General features: G+C 61.1%; 1 protein-coding gene across 4 annotated transcripts in view; it reads right to left on the bottom strand.

Annotated features, from left to right (window-relative positions):
- Window positions 1-18,506, bottom strand: part of MEGF6 (multiple EGF like domains 6) — a 102,146-nt gene that overhangs the window by 66,961 nt on the left and 16,679 nt on the right. For all 4 annotated transcript variants that reach the window (XM_059875755.1, XM_059875753.1, XM_059875756.1 and 1 more), the window contains exon 4: window positions 14,881-14,985. In XM_059875755.1, coding sequence (XP_059731738.1) covers window positions 14,881-14,985 — 105 coding nt within the window. The remainder of the gene's footprint in view (window positions 1-14,880; window positions 14,986-18,506) is intronic.

The raw sequence follows: 18,506 nt of genomic DNA, 5'->3' as shown, positions 1-18,506 counted from the left end.
TGCACATGTGGGTGTGTGCCTGTGTTCACGCGTTGGGTGTGTCTGCATCTCTCTCTCTGTACCAAGAACTCTGATTCCTGAGCTTGTGTGAGGTCCCCCAGAGCCCCTCTAGTCCCGAGCCCAGTGGCCTGCACAGCATGGTCCTGACCATGGAGGAAGGGCCCCAACACTGGACACCTTCTGCTCTGGACGACAGAGTGTAGTGCCCTCTCTTTGCCTCTTTCTAAGTCAAGATCAGGAAGAACTGTGGTGGGGGCAGGCAGGGGGGGACTGGCATTTCTCTATCATTTCCTGAAGCAGAGCTCAGAACCCTGCCGGGAACCGGGCTGGGGCCCCAGCGGAAGCCCAGTCACCCTGGGGCCAGAGCGCTAGGCTGGGCTCCAAACCCTGGTGTGAAATCCAGGGCCTGGACACTCTTAAGCCTCTGGCCAGCCAAGCCTCTGCCCTGCTGGGAGCCCCTCAACCAGACCTGCCGCTGTCCAGACAGGAGGCTGGCTCCTAAGGAGGGAGCTGGCCCCTCCCGGGCCTCATTCTCCGGCGGGCCGCTCGCTCTCCCCAAGAGCTCCGGGTCCTGGCCAGGAAGGCTCCCCAGAGGGGTCCCCTGCAGGACCTGGTGTTAAGCCCCACACTTGGTGCCAACAGATCCCAGAGCTACGGGCTCAGACAGATGGACACATGGAGGGTTTGGGGATTTCCTGCAGGGTGGCTGCCTCGCCCTGACCCTGGGCCAGGTCCAGCTTACACGTCCCCTTCACAGCCTCCATCACACCTCTGGCAGTGGGATTTCTGACCCCCGTGACCTGAAGGTCCCTGAGATCAGGCCATGTCGGCTCAACAGCCACGGCATGGCCAACCCCCAGCTGTGCCTGGCACATGATAAAAGTCAACAAATAAATTTGGAAGAATGCTTGCTGAGCGAAGGAACATTCAACAGTGATGATTACTTCATCTGAGATCTGGATTTGAGCGGAAGTTCTGTTTTCTGCAAAGAGCCCTCCTGCAGCTTCCAGACAGCCCCGAGGAGGAGAAGTGAGCCAATGCTCTGAGTGTTAGAATCCACGGGGCCCGAGCGGGCCAGCGAGTCCAGCCTCCACCCTGCAGATCGGCACACAGACTGGAGAGTGGCTGGTGCATCTGGCAGCCCGAGCCCTGCAGTGCCCTCCACGTCTGAGAAGGGAAGGCTGTGGCCTCTCCCAGGCACACATCCAGATGCCTGCTCCTCCCCAGGACCTGGGGCAAAACCCCTTGGCCAGACGGCCCCTCCTGGCACAGAGGCCTAAGTAGAAGCCCCACGTTCCCACCAACTGCTCCCACCCTGTTCTCCACGAGTTCAGAAATCGCTGCTCTCCACCCTATCTCCTGGACCAGACCTCAGGAGCCCCCTCTTTCTTTCACATGGAGCCTCTCCTCGCCTGGACACACAGGGACCTCCTCTCCCTCTGCACTGACTCCTCAGTCTTTCTGCCCTGGACCGGGGTCACATTGGCCACCAGCCTGGCCCCGGCACGAGCCACCATGGCTGCCTGACTTCCAGCCTCAGTACTCGGAAGCCTGCCCCCCCGTCCCGAGGCAAAGCTCTCAGCATCCTGACGGAAGCACACGCACCACAAATGTGCAGCAAGCAAGATCGCTGAGGGACGCCCGGTCATGCCCCAGCAGGCCTCAGTGACCCAGCCGCCAGGGTTGCACTGGCCCCCCTGCACAGCTGAGTCCCTGGCATGGGGCCTGGACGGTTCAATGACTGCTGGGGCGGATGGATGAATGAATGAATGAACCAGTGAGTGCATGACTGAGTGCAGGCCGTGCACCCAGACCGCCCCTCCACACTCGTGCCCCTGGACTCCTCGCCAAGGTCTCAGCCTCTCTTTCCCAGCTGTGTCCCTCGGCAGCCATCACAGGTGACACCAGCATCCCCTGCAGGGATGGCAAAGGGAGTGGAGGAGCTGGCACTCACCTTTGACCGCAAATTCCAGGCAGCCCCCTGCGCCTGTGCTGGCATGTCACTGCCACCAGGGGGCGCCAGTGCACCACCCCGAGGGGAGAGCAGGTGGGCCCCTCCTCCCTGCACCACCCCCAAGCTGGGGCAGGAGCCCTTCCAGGAGGCTCTGGGATCCCTCACGCCTGGGCTGTTCTTTCTGGGCCTACCTCTAGCCACGGAGGCCTTGGGAGGGCAGGCAGGGCTGAGAGTCCCTGGGGGCAGCTGGCAGCCCCGGGTTGAGAGTCTGGGGGTCCACAGTGGGGGGAGAAGAGGCCCTGTGTGCTTGGGTGCCCACATTCCCAGCCAGTCCCTGGGATTCCCCCCAACTCCTCTAGGGGCTCCAAGAGCCAGGACCACCCTCAGAAGCCGGCACCAGCTGGGGGCCAAGGCCAGTGCCTAACAGAGAAAGGTCAGGAATGCAAGGCCTGGCCCCTGTGCACGACACCTGCCTCGCACGGGGTGAAGCCCAGGTGGACACCGCTCAGCGCACAGGGCCAGCTGCCCACCCTCTCATCCCACTGGGCATGTGCCCCTTGGCACACGGGTGGCATCTTCCTGGCCAGAGTCTGATCTCACCCACCCACCTTGGGTCCTCCATCACTTTCCAGTTGCCCACCCCAGTGGGTCCAGAGGAAGAGAACAAGGTGTCGGCAGGTATGCAGTGGACCTAGCCACAGATCCCCATGTTAGTCATCCACCCATCCATCCATCCATCATCCGTCCACTGGATGGATCCATCCATCCATCCAAATAGTGCAGAGGGCCCAGCAGGGACCACCTGCCCTCCATGAGCACACACAGAGAGGGCCCCTGGGCAGATGTGCCCTCTCTCTGTGCAACATTTAGTTTGTAAAAGGAGGGGCTTGGACTGGGCAGCATCCATTGGCCACTTCTGACCTGGGGCCTAGGCTCTCAGGCTGGAGCAGCCACCCGGAAGAAGTAGCACCCCACAGCATCAGGGGAAATCAAGTCCCCACCCCCTGGGGAAGTGCCCTGCTCAGGAGTCATGCAAGGCAGCTGTCTAAGGCATGGGGCCCAGCTCTCTGCTCCATTTCCGGAGCCCTGGCCTTGGAAATGGCACAAGTTAGGCCCCTCCACACCTGCTGCTGGGAGCCAGGTGGGATGACTTTGTCTGTGAGGTGCAGCCTTTCCGACACTCCCCTCATCCCCACCTGACTGGGGGTCTGAGATGAGGAGCAGTGGGCACCCATGCCACTCCTGAGGACATTCGGCCCCCACCCCAATGCCATCCGCCTGCCTTTGTCCACCCTCACCAGGAGCACATGTGTCTGTGACCTCCAGGGCCTGGGCAACAGGGGAGCAGGCAAGTGTGTGACCTCTGGGGCCAGGGGAGCGGGCGTGTCTGTGACCTCTGGGGCCAAGGGAGGGCCAGCCTCCAGGCACTCCAGCAGTCCCAGGCTCCCAGGTCACAGGACACACCACCTAGGACCCTCCAAGCCAGAGCCCAGAGGCTCCCCATCTGGCCACATTGTGTAGGAATGAGCCCCCCTGCTTTCCAGGTGTCACAGCAGGTGCTTAACCACATGATGGCCAGCATTTCCCAGGCCTCCCAGGATGGCCCTCCTAGTCCCTAGAGACGTCATCGCACCCACGGGGACAGAGAGACACAGTGAAGACCACTCACCCCACCACTCAGGCTCTGTACCCTGCTGGCTGCCTGAGCCAGACACACCGTCCCACAGCCCACCAGGAAGACTGGGATGTGACAGACTGGGGCCCAAGTTCAGGTCCTCCAACCTGAAGGCCCAGGCACTCGGGGCTCTTCCTGACGGCTCTGTGTCTGTGAATCCAATAAGTACATCCTGGGGCTGGTGAGTTGAGGTGGGGCGTCCCCACCATGAGCCACAGAAAGAGCCAGAAGCCCCGACACCTTCCCTCTCCCGTGGGAACCCAGACGCTCAGCCAACATGGTATGTGCTCCTGGAGGCAGGAGGGCCGGGGGGCTGTGAGCAGAGCAGCCAGCACAGTCTGCAACCCTGCTGCATCCACACCTGCCCCCTCTGCAGCTCAGCCAGGCAACAAGCAGGCCGCCCGGCTCAGCCTGAGCCAAGTCTCTCAGAGGCAAGACGGGGCAGGAGGGTGGGCCCTTGGAAACCCTACTAGCAGAGTGGGACACGAGGGCAGACCAGCTCTGGCTGGGGTAGGGAGCTAGTCGGGTTGGAGTTTATTTTTTTAATTATTATTATTATTATTTACTTTACAATATTGTATTGGTTTTGCCATACATCAACATGCATCCACCACGGGTGTACATGTGTTCCCCATCCTGAACCTCCCTCCCCGGGTTGGAGTTTAGCTGAGAAAGTGTGAGCACCCACGGAGCTACATGCACCTGGGCACCCAGTCCTGGAGCTCTCATGGTGTCTAGAGGGTGACGACCATGCACACAGTTCCCCCACCCTGGGGTCAGGCAGGGTGAGCCCTGAATGCCCAGCCACCCTCCCAGCTGGGGTGCAGGAGGAAGGCCCTGGTACGGGCTGGAGGCCTGCACTGGGCACCGGCAGCCTCATCGGTGCCACCTCTTCCACAGGCACCTCCACCCGCCCGTGGTCCCTCAGCTCCCGGGGGGCACCCAGAGAGGCCCAGCCACAGGGAGAGCAGCTCAATCACCCTGCGAGGTGGAGGTCAGTCCTGAATCCAGCCCAGAGCTGGCCTGCCCTCGTGTCCAGCCTGCCTGCCCTCAGCCTGGAGGACGGCCCAAGGGAGGGGCTGATCCAGAGGTGTGGGAGCAGGCACTAAGGCTGTAAGGTGAGGTCGTCCTCACCGTCCTCGGGGGGTGAGCATGCCCCACGGGAGGGACCAGGAAGAAGGGGCCACGCGGGAGTGCCGGGGGGAGCAGACAGCTGGGACTGGGAGCTGGGGTTCTGATGCTGAACCTCCCCTACGGCCCCTCAACAAACGCAGTAACCAGTGACACCCAGAGGGAGCCCCGAGGGAGGCCTGAGCTCCCAGACCTGCTGTCCTGACCTCCAGGCGGGCAGACCCAAAGTCCAGGCACTGGAGCCAGTCCCCAGGAATGGCAGAAAGGCCCAGGGGATTCGAGAGTCCCATGGGACACAGGCGGGCCCCTGAGGCCCTGCCAGCACTGACAATGCCGTCTGCCCCACCCTCCTCCCTGGACGCAGCTGGAGCGCAAACGTCCAGGGGCCGTGTGGCCGCACCCTTTGTGTGGGATGGCCGCCGTCGGGGACGCGCTGGCCGGAGAGGAGCTCAGCTTTTCCCGGTGAACAGTCCGGTGGTCCTGACCGAGTGTGCTGCCAACACGCCCTCCCTTTCCCTGAGCAGGAAGGGCACTGCCAGCCCTTTGGACAGGAGCCCACGGATGACAAAGGCACAGCCAGGACATTGGCAAGCCCAGTTCATGCTGTCTGAGAGCATTCCGAAATGACGTGTGGGACCGAACTGTCCGGGTCTCCTCACCTCCAGGTTCACATACTGTGGTCTGCACACGCCATCATGCACTGTGGTTTCCTGGGGAGGGGGGAGGGTCCCCAGTCAGGGTTGGGGCGATCACAGCTGTGCATGGGCGTGTGGGCCACCTGTCCCACATCCTGCTCCAGGAACGGCTGGTGCCCACTTCTGGCCTCGTGGTCCTGTGGGACCTCAACAGCAGCAGGACAGGCAGCAGCCTGGGGCTCGGTGGGGGTGAGACCTCCTCGGTGCGGAGACCCCTGATTCCAGGGCGGGCTAGCCTCCGCGGATGGCTAACCTCGCCCTGACCCTGAATGGTGGGTGACGCCTCCCTCCGCCGCTCCTGGTTCCCAGCACAGCAGATGTTGGCTGGGAGATCGACCTGGACAGCAGCTCCTCCGCACCAGCCGCGGCTGGAGACCAGTCTAGCAGGCTGTCAGCGCCCTTGGCCGCCACCTCCTCCTCCTGCGGTTACTGCCCGTAATCAGCTGGCCAGGCTCCGTGCGATGCTGCCCAGGCCTCAGTCCGACCAGGGCTCAGAGGCCAGGCCCTGCTCTGGAATGCGGGGGGCTGCCAGAACCCGAGACAGATTCCAGGATGCCAGCTCCTGCACTCACAGACCCCTCATTAATTATCCTGCCAGGACACGGAGGCAGGCACGGCCCCAGGAATCCTGGAAGTGGGCAGTCGGGGTCTTTCCTGGACTTTGCACCACAGGACTCAATGGACATGAATTTGAGCAAACTCAGGGAGACAGTGAAGGACAGGGGAGCCTGGTGTGCTGCAGTCCATGGGGTCACAAAGAGTCAGACACAAATTAGCAACTGAACGACAACAACTACAATCCTGGCGGCCAGCGCTCGGCAGGCGGGCACCGCAGGAAGAGTGGACACAGGGATGAGACGTCCGTCCAGGAGCCCAGCAAGCATCGGGAGCTCTCGGCTCTCCAGGGCCCGCTGCCTCAGAGGCCCCTGCACGAAATCTCGGCACCGTCGGACTGGGGGACAGGAGTGTGGTCACCCGAGCCGAGGGGTCCAACTGCTGGGGGAGGCAGCACCAGCCCCAAAACAGGCTCCTGAGCACCGGATGGCCCCAGACAGGAATTCTCCAGGAATTGAGACTAACAGCTCTGCTCTGCAGCTGCTACATTTTATTGACTTATTTAAAGTGCCAGGGCTCCAGGGTGAGCAGTGAGTGCCAACCACAGAAGCTCCCACTGTGGGGGGAGGAGAAGGCTTCTGGGGTAATGAGAAGGGGGCCTGACACAGTAGGGGGCATGGACCATGGTCCTGGATACCCCAGGGGGTCCTCGGAAGGCGCCCCTTCAGCCAGAGCAGGATGGTGTGTCCACACGGGGCTGGAAGGTGGGCTCAGGCTTCATGCGTGAGTTCCCTTCCACACACGATTCTCGGAGAGCAGTGACCCATGGCCTGCCTGTGAGAGCCTCTCCCTAGTGCCCAGGCCAAGAACCCCCAAGCAAAGGGACCCCCATACACCACACTCCCCTCCTGGGGCCCCTCCAGCCCCCTCCACTGCCCCTGTGCCCCACCACAGATGCACGCTGCCCCTGATGCCCAGCCTTCAGCCCCTCCTGGCATGGATGTCCCCACCCAGCCCAGCACACAGGGCCATGAGGCCTCAGCGGGGGAGGTGGGGGCAGGCCCTGGTCTAATCGAGCTCCTGCTCCTCAGCTGGGCTCCTCTGCTCCCCTCCCTTGCAGAGAAAGCCTGAGCCAGTGTGGGTGCAGGAGGACCAGCAAGCGGCGTCTGAGCAGAGAGGGGTCTCTGGGCCCCCACCCCTGCCCACACAGCATGGCCAAGCCATTCCTGTGTCCAGAATAGAAAGTGCCAAGCCACCCACCGCAGCCAGCCAGTGGCTAGAAAATTGGGCACCGCAGCCCCTTGGCAAGTGGGCAGCTGCCTGGCTTTACCAGCCCAGCAGACTACCAGAAAAGGTCAGCCAGAAGCCCAGGCACGGCCCCTCAGCCCCAACACACCCAGGGCTCCTGCACCCCAATTCTTGTCAGTCCCAAGGCAGCAGCAGTCAGGGGACCCACAATGGGCACGCAGGCTGCATAGATGCCCCACAAACTCCCCAGGCTCCCTCACCCCAGCAGGACCTCCACCCGCAACCCACCCTGCCCTGCTGGGACTGAGAAACTGTCTGCCCACCCTGAGCATATCACTGACCCTGGCAACTCAGGAACTGCCAGGGCTCAGTGGTCTCATCTGTAAAATGGGACAAGCCCCCAGCCCACCAGGGAACGCCCAGGAAGGCCCCTGCAGCCCAGAAGGCATTTCACTGGGAGGGTCTGGGACAGTTCCCAGGGGCACGGACAAGCTCTGTGGCCGAGGCCAGGGAAAGCCAGAGGGCAGGTTCCCACGGTCCTTTCAGGAGCCCACCCAGGAGGATGGGCGGGGCTCCAGCCTGGGGCAGCCCTGGGCAAGCAAGGCTGGGAGGCCTTGTCTTTCTCTGCAGACCCAGCCTCCATCCTGCCCAGATGGTAGGTCCTGCGTGGGCAGGGGCAGTTGTGCCATCCACTTACCAAACACCCAGGGGGAAGGCATGGGGCGGGTAGGGGGCGAGCTCACAGGCCCCCGGGGCCCCAGAAGGCCTGCCTCTTGGTGGATCCTGCTGTAATTACATCATTAGAAGACCACCGCATCTCAGAGGCCAGCCCTGGGAGAGGCCCACAGCCCCACTGTGTGCAGAGCAGGCCTGGAGAACAGTCATCGGAAAGACAGAGGCGCCTTTGTGGGTGGTTGGGGGTGGGCAAGGGACGAACCTGGTAATTAAAGGATTCGCGGAGCGAACACGAAGCCCCTTCCCAGAGTCAGATGCTTTGAAAGGAGTTAGGAGTCTGCCTGTGGGGGTCCCCGGACTGTCCTGGAGCAGGCGGTCTGTAGACCCGCTGCCCTGCAGAGACACGGACCCCCGAGTACAGGGCAGCAACCACACCTGTCCCAGCTGATGGTCAGGCCAGCAGGGCCAGAGGGCACGGCCACAGCCACCCACCCCTCCATTCATCCCAATGGCCACCAGCAGACGCCCAGCGCCAGCTCCCGCAGGGAGTGGAAAAATCTCCCTGGAGATTTCGGGAACTGTCCTCAAAGGAGGGGTTCAGTGTAGCTAAATCGGGCGTGTGTGAGAGCCAAAGGCCACAGTGCCCACCACGGTGGGGGCAAGGGGAGGGCAGAGCAGGGCAAGGGGCCTGGGGGAGGTGGCAGCTCTGCACACCCGTCAGGCAGAGGAGAGCCAGGTCCCAGGCCTGGTCCCGGCCAGTGGCCAAGAGCAGCCCTTGGCGGTGTCTGGACCTCGAGCCAGGGGTCAGTCTCCCACCCTCGGATACAGTGGGCACCACTGAAGGCAGCCCGGGGGCGGCTTCCTCTCCATTCATCAATTATCCCAGTTTAGAAACAAAGTCATCCTTGAGCCAAGGCCAGGAGCTCAAGACCCGTGGGCCTGCCTCTCACCCTCATGCCCTCAGGGGGAGCCGCCTGCTCCCAAGGCCTCCTGGCAGAGACCAGGGCCTCCCCCTCAAGAACCCAAAGCCACTTAGGGCCACTCCTAGGACCCCACCCGCCCACTCCCTGCTCCTGTGGGGATCGGGCTCCTTCCTTCAAAGAAGGAGGCCTGGGCCTGAGGCTCCAGGCAGGACCACGGACACCTCTCCCTGCAGAGAGTGGGTGGGGGGAGGGGCAGGCCAGCCTAGGTCCCCAGGGCTGCCCCTCCCCAGGTTCCAGGTTATTCCAGACAGCTCAGAGGGGAACCCTAAGTCTCTGATTCCAGGCTGAACCTTCTCCGCCGTCTGTCCCCACCAGTTCCTCCAGGCCAAACCGACTACCTCCTTCCACTCTGCTCCTCTGCCCCTGCCTTGCTCCCACCTGGAAAGGCCACCAGGTCCACCTGCACCTCCAAGCCTAACCCACAGGCCCCCCTCCTTCAGGAAGCCCTCCAGACCACTCATCCTGCTGCACGTTAGCACTGGTGCCCTGAGAGCTCCGTGGACCCAGGAGCAAGTCCTAGAGCTGCCTGTGAGACAGACCCAATCTGACCATTTGACAGGTGAGGAAACGGAGGCCCAGAGGGACCAGGGCCTAAGCTTCTTGAACTAAGAAGTACCTAGAGGTTACCCAGGTCTTGGACCTCAGAGTCCGCTCTCCTTCTCTGAGGTCAGTAGAGACCAGGTCACAAGAAATGACCAGCGGCTATTTATGATACTGCTGCTGCTGCTAAGTTGCTTCAGTCGTGTCCGACTCTGTGCGACCCCATAGACCTAACCAGGCTCCCCCGTCCCTGGGATTCTGCAGGCAAGAACACTGGAGTGGGTTGCCATTTCCTTCTCCAATGCATGAAAGTGAAAAATGAAAGTGAAGTCGCTCAGTCGTGTCCGACTCTTAGCAACCCCATGGACTGCAGCCCACCAGGCTCCTCCATCCATGGGATTTTCCAGGCAAGAGTACTGAAGTGGGGTGCCATTGCCTTCTCCATTTATGATACTGCTGCTGCTGCTAAGTCGATTCAGTTGTGTCTGACTCTGCTCGACCTCATAGACGGAAGCCCACCAGGCTCCCCTGTCCCTGGGATTCTCCAGGCAAGAACACTGGAGTGGGTTGCCATTTCCTTCTCCAATGCATGAAAGTGAAAGGGAAGTCGATCAGTCATGTCCGACTCTTAGCGACCCCATGGACTGCAGCCTACCAGGCTCCTCCATCCATGGGATTCTCTAGGCAAGAGTACTGGAGTGGGGTGCCATTGCCTTCTCCGATTTATGATACTAGATAAAGATAAATTAAGACAAACCTAGACAGTGCATTAAAAAGCAGAGACATCACTTTGCAGACAAAGCTCCGTCTAGTCAAAGCTATGGTTTCTCCTGTAGTCATGTACAGATGTGAGACCTGGACCATAAAGAAGGTCAAGAGCAGAAGAATTGATGCATTCAAATCTGAAGATTCTTTAGAGTCCCTTGGACAACAAGGAGATGAAGCCAGTCCATCCTAAAGGAAATCAGTCCTGAATATTCATTGGAAGGACTGATGCTGAAGCTGAAACTCCAATATTTTAGCCACCTGATTCGAAGAGCTGACTCGTTGGAAAAGACCCTGATGCTGGGAAAGATTGAAGGCAGGAGGAGAAGGGGATGAAAGAGGACGAGATGGTTGGATGCCATCGCTGACTTAATGAACATGAATTTGAGCAAGCTCTAGCAGATAGTGAAGGACAGAGGAATCTGGCCTGCTACAGTCCAGGGGGTCGCAAAGAGTCGGACACAACTTAGTGACCGAGCAACGTTCCAAAGTGTGGTCTGTTTGCCTGTTTTTCCTGAAAGAGTCAAGGCCAGTTGGCTATGACAAGATCGTCCCCAGCAGATCTGGGGGATGGGCGGGAGAGGCCTTTGCCTTCACTCACTCCAAGCCGCACCCAGCTGTACTCTGGGTGCAGAGGGAGGACAAAGCTGTATTTTCAGAGGGTGGAAACTGTTCCTAGTCTGGCTGATGGAACAGATGCTATAATAGGATCATTGGAGCCCACTTAGGGTTGGGGTACCTGAAGATGCCGGTCCTCAGGGCAAGGAAGCCAGTGGTCCCGGGGGGTGTCCTGACCTCAGGCTATCCCAAAAGAGAGGCCACATGGGCACCACTCGCCCACAGAAGCTCAGGCATCCGATGTGCAGGGACCCCAGGACAAGGGACCATCACCATCCTATCCCCACCCCCATCATCCCTTAGGTCCCTCAATGGCCAGACCTCTGGGGAGAAAAGGTCACCACCACCCTGCCAGGGCACTCTGCCCCTCCCCTGCACTGATGCCTGGGACCTGCACAAACACCCCCCTGTTCCATCGCCACCAAACAGAGAGGGGAGCTGGAGGCTGGCGCGTTACCCTGAGGCCCACAGGCACATCAGGATGACAAAATGCCCAGCCTGGACAGACAGCCGCCCTTGGCCAGACTGCACCAGGGGCCTGTGCTGCCCCAGCCTCCACCCCCAGCTCCAGGCCCCGCCAGCACAGGCTCCCTTTGTGCTCCTGAGGCTCCTGCAGAAAGTCTTCCAGGGAAGGGAGGGGGCGGCAGGCAGAGGTGAGCAGGCAGGCCCAAGGTGAGGGGAGGGGTACCAGGCGGGGGAAGGGCTCTTCCTCTCCCCCTCCTCCCCACCATCAGCAGAGTTCCTTTCTCCCTCCCCTACTCTTTTGTTCAAATGAAAGTATTTGGGAAACCAGAAAAAAATATGGCTTTTATTTTTGAAACTGGAATCAATTATATTTGGGGGGCGGTGAGTAGCATGCCCAACAGTGCCAGGTCTCAGGTCTGCCGGCTCCAAACCCAGCATGGATGGACCGGAAGGGGACGGAGCGGCCCTGCAGGGGCACAGGCCTCACAGCAGGTCTGCACACACCCAGCCCTGCACACCAACCCTGCTCAAAAGCCCTGCACACCAGTCCTGCACACCCAGCCCAGTCCTGCACACCCAGCTCTGCCCACCCAGCCCTGCACACCAGCTCTGCCCACCCAGCCCTGCACTCCAGCCCTGTACACCCAGCCCAGTCCTACACACCCAGCTCTGCACACCCACCCTGCACCAGGTCTGCACACCAGCCCTGTACACCCAACTCAGTCCTGCACACCCAGCTCTGCACACCCACCCTGCACACCAGCTCTGCCCACCCAGCCCTGCACTCCAGCCCTGTACACCCAGCCCAGTCCTACACACCCAGCTCTGCACACCCACCTTGCACCAGGTCTGCACACCAGCCCTGTACACCCAACTCAGTCCTGCACACCCAGCTCTGCACACCCACCCTGCACACCAGCTCTGCCCACCCAGCCCTGCACTCCAGCCCTGTACACCCAGCCCAGTCCTACACATCCAGCTCTGCACACCCACCCTGCACCAGGTCTGCACACCAGCCCTGTATACCCAACCCAGTTTTGCACACACAGCTCTGCACACCAACCCTGCACACCAGCTCTGTACAGCCAACCCAGTCCTGCACACCAGCTCTGCCCACCCAGCCCTGCACACTCAGCCCTGTACACCAAACCCTGAACACCAGGTCTGCACACCAGACCTCATCCCTGCTCTGCACACCAGACATTTCTTCCAGGAGATGGTATCCTAAGAGGAGGCCTAGGGGCCACCCTACAGCTTTGTTACTACAACTGGCCATTCTCCCAGGAAGGCCCCGGACCCTGGAGGGCCACAGGCTGTCACAGGCCAGCCCCCTCACCTCTCCCCATGCAGACGCTCCAGCCTGGGAGGTGAGCAGGGAGGGGACCTGGGGATCCGGCCCTCTCCTCCCAATCAGATGTCAACAAGGCTCTGCCCCCACCAAGGGCCAGCACCGTGACCAGAGATGGCATGGCTGGAAGGTTCAAGGTGCTCACTGGGCTGGACCAAGCCCCAGCCCCAGCTCTGCTGAGCGGCCAGCAGCAGCCAGGCCTCCCTAACACCAGATTCCTCTTCCACGAAGCAGACGAGGCTAAGGCCCAAGGGAGTGACGCAGGCAGAGTGTGGGAAGGGAAAGGAAGGTGCCCCCACCCCGAGAGGCCACCCGTAAGTGACCACAGGAGCAGGGCTGCTCTGGAGGCAAAGCCAAGCCTGGAGCCCAGACTCCAAGAGACCAGGGAGTGTGTGAGCCTGTGATCACGGGCCCCTCCCCACCAGGAGCACTGAGTGTGGGTCTCCGAGTCCAGCAGCTGGTACTGCCCTAGGGGGCCCCCGGCTGGCTGCAGAGCACCTGCTGGATGACGAGCCCCACACCCACCTCACCCCTGCAAGCCATGCACCCTCTGGTACCCAGGAGGCCGAGTGTCAGGTCTCACAGGAAGGCGGTGCTGCTCAGGACAAAAGGAGCACCTGTCAGTGATGTTTAGGGCTGGGCGTCGGAAAGAGCGTCAGGGCAGGAGTGGTGGGAGGACTAGTGGCCCCAGAAAGCATGGCGGAAGGGGAAGGGCCTAGAGAAAGCCTGGCCCGAGGGCAGGGGGCAGGGGTCCTGGCTGCTTCCTGAGGACGAGGCCAAGGACAGGCCACAATGCACAGTTACCTCCTCACCGCCCTCCCTGGGCAGCAGGGACTGCTGACTGTCAAGGCACAGCCCAGTCCCAGGGACCACCCCACAGCAGCTCGAGGCCGGATGTCCCTCTCGCCCTGAGCACACAACCCAGCATCTTCACACCCACCCGCGGCTATCAGAAAGACCCTGAGAAGAGGTGACGCATGGCAGCTAGGCCCCTGCACCCCAGCCTGGACCCCAGCCTGCACTGGTGTGGGGTGGAGTCACCTCTGTCCAGCCCACAGAGGTGCTTAGGCTCTAAATCCACATGGAGGCCTGACTGAGACCCGGAGCCCTGATGGTCCAGGGTACGCAGCCGGGACCCCAGCGCCTGGAAGGGAGACAGTGGTCCTCACACCATGGCCGGACAGCAGCAGTCCAGCACCCAGAGCCCAGGAAGCAGGACCTTCCGCCTCACAGAGGGCATTCAATGAGCAGTCAGAGCCTGCCGACTCTTTCCAATGATGCCAGCACCCTGGGCACCAGTGCCAGGCTCAGAACCAACCAGCACCTCCCCAGGACCCCTGCTTTCAGCCCCGCTTTGGGGGCATACGCATGTGAATGCACAGGGAACAGCAAGAGCACGGGGGTCCCCCTACAAAGGGGGGCCCCAGTCCCCCACGATTTCCTGGTTTCCCTCCGGTTGCCTGCTGGCATCCAGAGCCTTAAAGCACACACAGGATGTACGCCCCAGCGTCTATGGGGAAGAGGCCCCCAGCTGCTCAGCAGAAGCAAGTTCAAAGCAACGGAAATCATCTCAAGTGTTTCGACGGCCGCCGCAGCTCCATGCCCTGTTCCAGCAGGACCCGCGAGCTACACGGTCGGGTAAGTAACTCAAACAAAGCAGAAGACCACCAGGGAGATTCACGCCAAGAAATTAGGAGGAGGTCTGCAGGTTCTTTGGACGACTTTTCATGTACTTATCTGTATTTCTTTATAAAGTTTCTATTGCCCTTGCCCCTTGCCCCAGCACCTGCTTTTAAGCTCATCCGCACCCACAGTGTCCCCACAGGACACTGCCGGGGGATGGATCGTCAGCAGGTCAGGATCCAGTCTGCAGGCGTGAGGGTAGGGCCCCATGTCCCCCAACTTCTGACACGAAGGACACGAGAGCCCCTGGCAGGTAAGGGTACAGCTCAGGGGCCCCTGGGACGAGCCGCTTCCCAGCTGACCCAGGGACCTGGTTCATGCCTGTTTGTCTCCATGCCCACTGTCCCCATCCACAGAGGGTGTTATTGGATGTGGTGGACTCTGACGATGGTGCAGAGGCATCCATGAGAAAGGGGGTTGCAGCATTGCCCCTCCTTCCAACACCCTCAGGGGACTGCAGGGAGTGGGGTCAGGGCACCGGAGACCCCCACCCCCAACCATCAGAGACTCCCCGGCATGGAGTACCTGGAGGGCGCACCACTCACCATGCTGACAGCGAGGACCCTGGAAGCCAGAGGGACAGCGGCACGGCTGGGCTGAGCCGGACACGCAGTGGCCGCCGTTAAAGCAGAGGCCGGAGCTGCACACGGCTGTGGAGGGAGGGAGAAGGCGTGTGAGGAGAGGCAGGGGCGTGAGGCACCCCCAGGCCACTGCCAGGACACAAGGTCCCTAAGTCTCCTCACAAGGTGAGGCCTCAGGCCTGGACAGGACCCAGACTCTGGACAGACAGGACAGATCCCCACACTCCCACTCCAGCCCTGGAACCATGTGGGGGCCCTGGGGAAGGGTCCCACAGCCAGGCAGGTCACTGGCCCCGCTCTGATGTCCTGGGTCACACACCGCTCCCCCTCCACCAGGGCTTGAGCCATCCCCACCAGGTCTGGGTTCAGTGAAGCCCCTCTGGGTGAAGCAAAAATAACCCCACTCACTTCAGTGGGACGTGGAGTTCCAGGGCACTTTCTGGGGGAGGCCAAGGGGGAGGGGGTCGTGGGAGGAGGGTGGGTAGTGAGGGGCTCAGAGGGAGCAGCCCACAGTTGAAGGAGGCTGAGAGATTGGCTGAGGCCCCCTCCCTGCAAAATCTCATTGGTGGAAATGCCCAGACTGGTCCCACCCTGGAGGAGGGGCAATGCTGGCCCAGGCCTTGGGAGAGCAAGAAGAGAGGGTCCAGACAAAAAGTCAGGGCTGAGAGCAGCCGGCCTCCCCTGCCTTCTCCAGAGGAGACTCCCTGCTCCCAGACCCTCTCCCCACACCCAAGCCCCAGCTGGACCCAACCGGTCACCCTGGGGGCAGCTGTGTTTACACCTAAACCCACTTCCTGGGGGTGGCCTAGGGTTACTGAGCCGCCCCCTCCGGTGCCAGGCCACTGCATGGAGGAGGCAGCGGCTGGCCCAAGAGGCAGGGGCCCTGGATGGAAGGCCAGGTCCAGTCCCAGCCCCATCACAGAAAGGACCCCACCCCATGCTGGACCGGGTGCTTCCAGGGGCTTCAGCATGAGTTTTCTTGTCTCTGCAGCCACCCCCGGCCCACATCCACACAGGAGAGGGCAAGGCCAGGGCAGGTGGGCTCTGCTCCCATCCCCACAACCCCAACAGCCAGGCCCTGAGTCCAAAGACATTGGGGTGCTTTCTGGGTGAGTGGACACTCTGAACAGTGGCCTGGACACTCCCCAGGCACCCCAGAGCCCAGTGTGACCCATGGGTCCAGCAGGCAGAGAAGCTGGAGGGCAGGAGACCCCGAGGGTAGGGACGCTGGCCAGGTACATGAGTCTGAGCATCCCCCTGGACCAGGCACTGCCCTTGATGAGGAGACTGGGGCTCAGAGACATGCAGCACGTGGTCCCAGGTCACGCAGCTGCTGAGGAGGGACTAGTCCACGAGGGACCATCCCAGGACAGATGAGCCCAGGGCTTTCTGACTTAGAGTCAGGAGGACTGGCCGAGGGAGACACAGGTCTTTTCAGGGAGCCTATTCTTCCTCCTCTGTTTCATATCTGGGCCTCTGTCCCAGCCCTGGAGGGATCCCTCCTTTCGAGCCACCCTGCCGGGGTCCCAGCTGGCTCTACTCACACCTGGCAAACTCCCTGAGATTTCTGAAAGGAATCTGAGTGGGGGGCTGGGGGACAAGGCAGTGCCACAGGGGAGCAGGAGGAATCACGTGGTGACCCTGGAACCTGCACAGGTAAGTCTGGGTACGGGGCCAACCCAGGCCATGTGGCACCAGAGTTCCCACTGCTGAGGGCCCCAAACCTGTGGACTTGGGCGACTCTGTGGAGGAAGGGAAGCCAGCTGTGTTTACTTTTCACATCTTAAAGAAGTTTTCACCGTCCTGAAGACCTTCAGCCTCAAACCACCACGATGGGCCACCCCTCCAATCGTGGGGGAACCAAGTATCCAGGTTGGAGCTCACCCCGGGACTCTGCCCACCCCCAGGAGCCTCTGCAGGTTCTGCCAGGTCCATGCCCAGCCTGGGGGCCCCTGTGGACAGCACCCTGCCTGTGCCCCCCTCCACGGTCAGTTCCGGAGCTCAGGGGGAGACAGCACCCCACTCCCTGCTCCTACACCCCTCCCCTGACCTGGTACACAGCATCACAGCCACCAAGGGCTCAGGCCAGAAACAGGAAGCTGGCCTCACTCTCGCCCCAGGTCCAATCCAAAGCCAGCCCATCGGCTCCACCTCCGATACACCTGGAGTCCACACTTGTCTCTGTGGTCAGGCTGGAAGAAGCCACCTCTAGTATCCCCTTGGAGTCCTCTCAGCTGGTCCCACTCACCCCTGTCCTTTCTCAATGGCGCAGCCATCATGTTCCTTCATGGCAACAATCAGATCACAGGCCCCTGGCTGAAAATCCTTCTGTGGCTTTCCCATCGACCTGGCACAGAGCCCCCCAGCCACCCGTCAGACCCCGAGAGCTGTGTGTCTGGACAACAGGTCCCTTCCGCAGGGAGCCTTCCCAAAGAAAGAAAGAAAAGAAAGTGAAGTCGCTCAGTTGTGTCTGACTCTTTGAGACCCCATGGACTGCAGCCCACCAGGCTCCTCTGTCCCTGGAATATTCCAGGCAAGAATACTGGAGTAGGTTGCCATTTCCTTCTCCAGGGGATCTTCCGGACCCAGGGATCGAACCTGGGCCTCCCGCCTTGCAGGCAGATGCTTTAATGTCTGAGCCACCAGGGAAGCCCCAAGCCTTCCCAAGCCACCAGGCAAATCAGCGCCCACAGCGCCCTGCAGTTTGCAAGGCTGTACCTCCCAGTGTACCAGCGCTTAAGAAAGGCGACAGCTAAGCTCCCACCCAGGCCTGGGCTCCCTGGGAGCAGGGCACAAGCCCACCTCCAGCACCATCGCCTCCCTTGGTGCCACCGACACACCCTCACTTAGAAGGCGCTCCATAAACTTTGTTGAATGAAGAGGAAAGAGACAAATAAATGTCAGGCCAAGTGAGATGTGAGAGTTATTTGCGGGAAGGCCCTCAGGGGAAGGCAGGCGCTAAGGATCCAGAAGGGATGTCCAGGGCAGTGCATCCTCAGACAGAAAAAAGAAAAGGCTTCACAACAAAGGTGCTCAAAGCACCCAAACCGAGAAGGGTGCTCCTAGTGGCCGCAGGCTCGTAGGATGCTGGAAAGACAGGGTTACCACAGAGAGAAGCCTGGGACCGGGGGTTCTGGGTGGCATGGGGTGGCGTTGGGCACCCAGAGCAAAGGGACAGGGCAGCATGGTGGAGCACCTGTGGGTCCCCATCCTTCCCCCGGGTGGGTGGTGGTCAGGGATATCTCCGGGAGCCCCCCACTCCTCCCGCTGTCACTCAACACCCCCCCAAGGGAACCCCCCACAGGTGAGGAAGACCACAGGCAACACTCACAGCACAGCTGTGGAAATGGAGCTCAGGAGCCACAGACTGAGGCTTCATATCAGAACGTTTGCTTTCCTCTACAAGAAAGAGGAGCCATGTGTGTGAAGAGCAGGCAGGTAGGAAAACAGACCCATGGGACACGTGCAAAAGAAAAATGTAAAAGCTCCATGTGGTGGCTCGTACATGCTCACTCATGTCTGACTCATTGCGACCCCATGGACTGTAGCCCACCAGGCTCCTCTGTCTAGGGGATTCTCCAGGCAGGAAT

This window comes from Bos taurus, chromosome 16 (assembly GCF_002263795.3).
Source record: "Bos taurus isolate L1 Dominette 01449 registration number 42190680 breed Hereford chromosome 16, ARS-UCD2.0, whole genome shotgun sequence".
Classification (NCBI taxonomy): domain Eukaryota; kingdom Metazoa; phylum Chordata; class Mammalia; order Artiodactyla; family Bovidae; genus Bos; species Bos taurus.
Note: the sequence above shows the minus strand (reverse complement) of the source record. Positions and strands in the feature narration are given on the sequence as shown.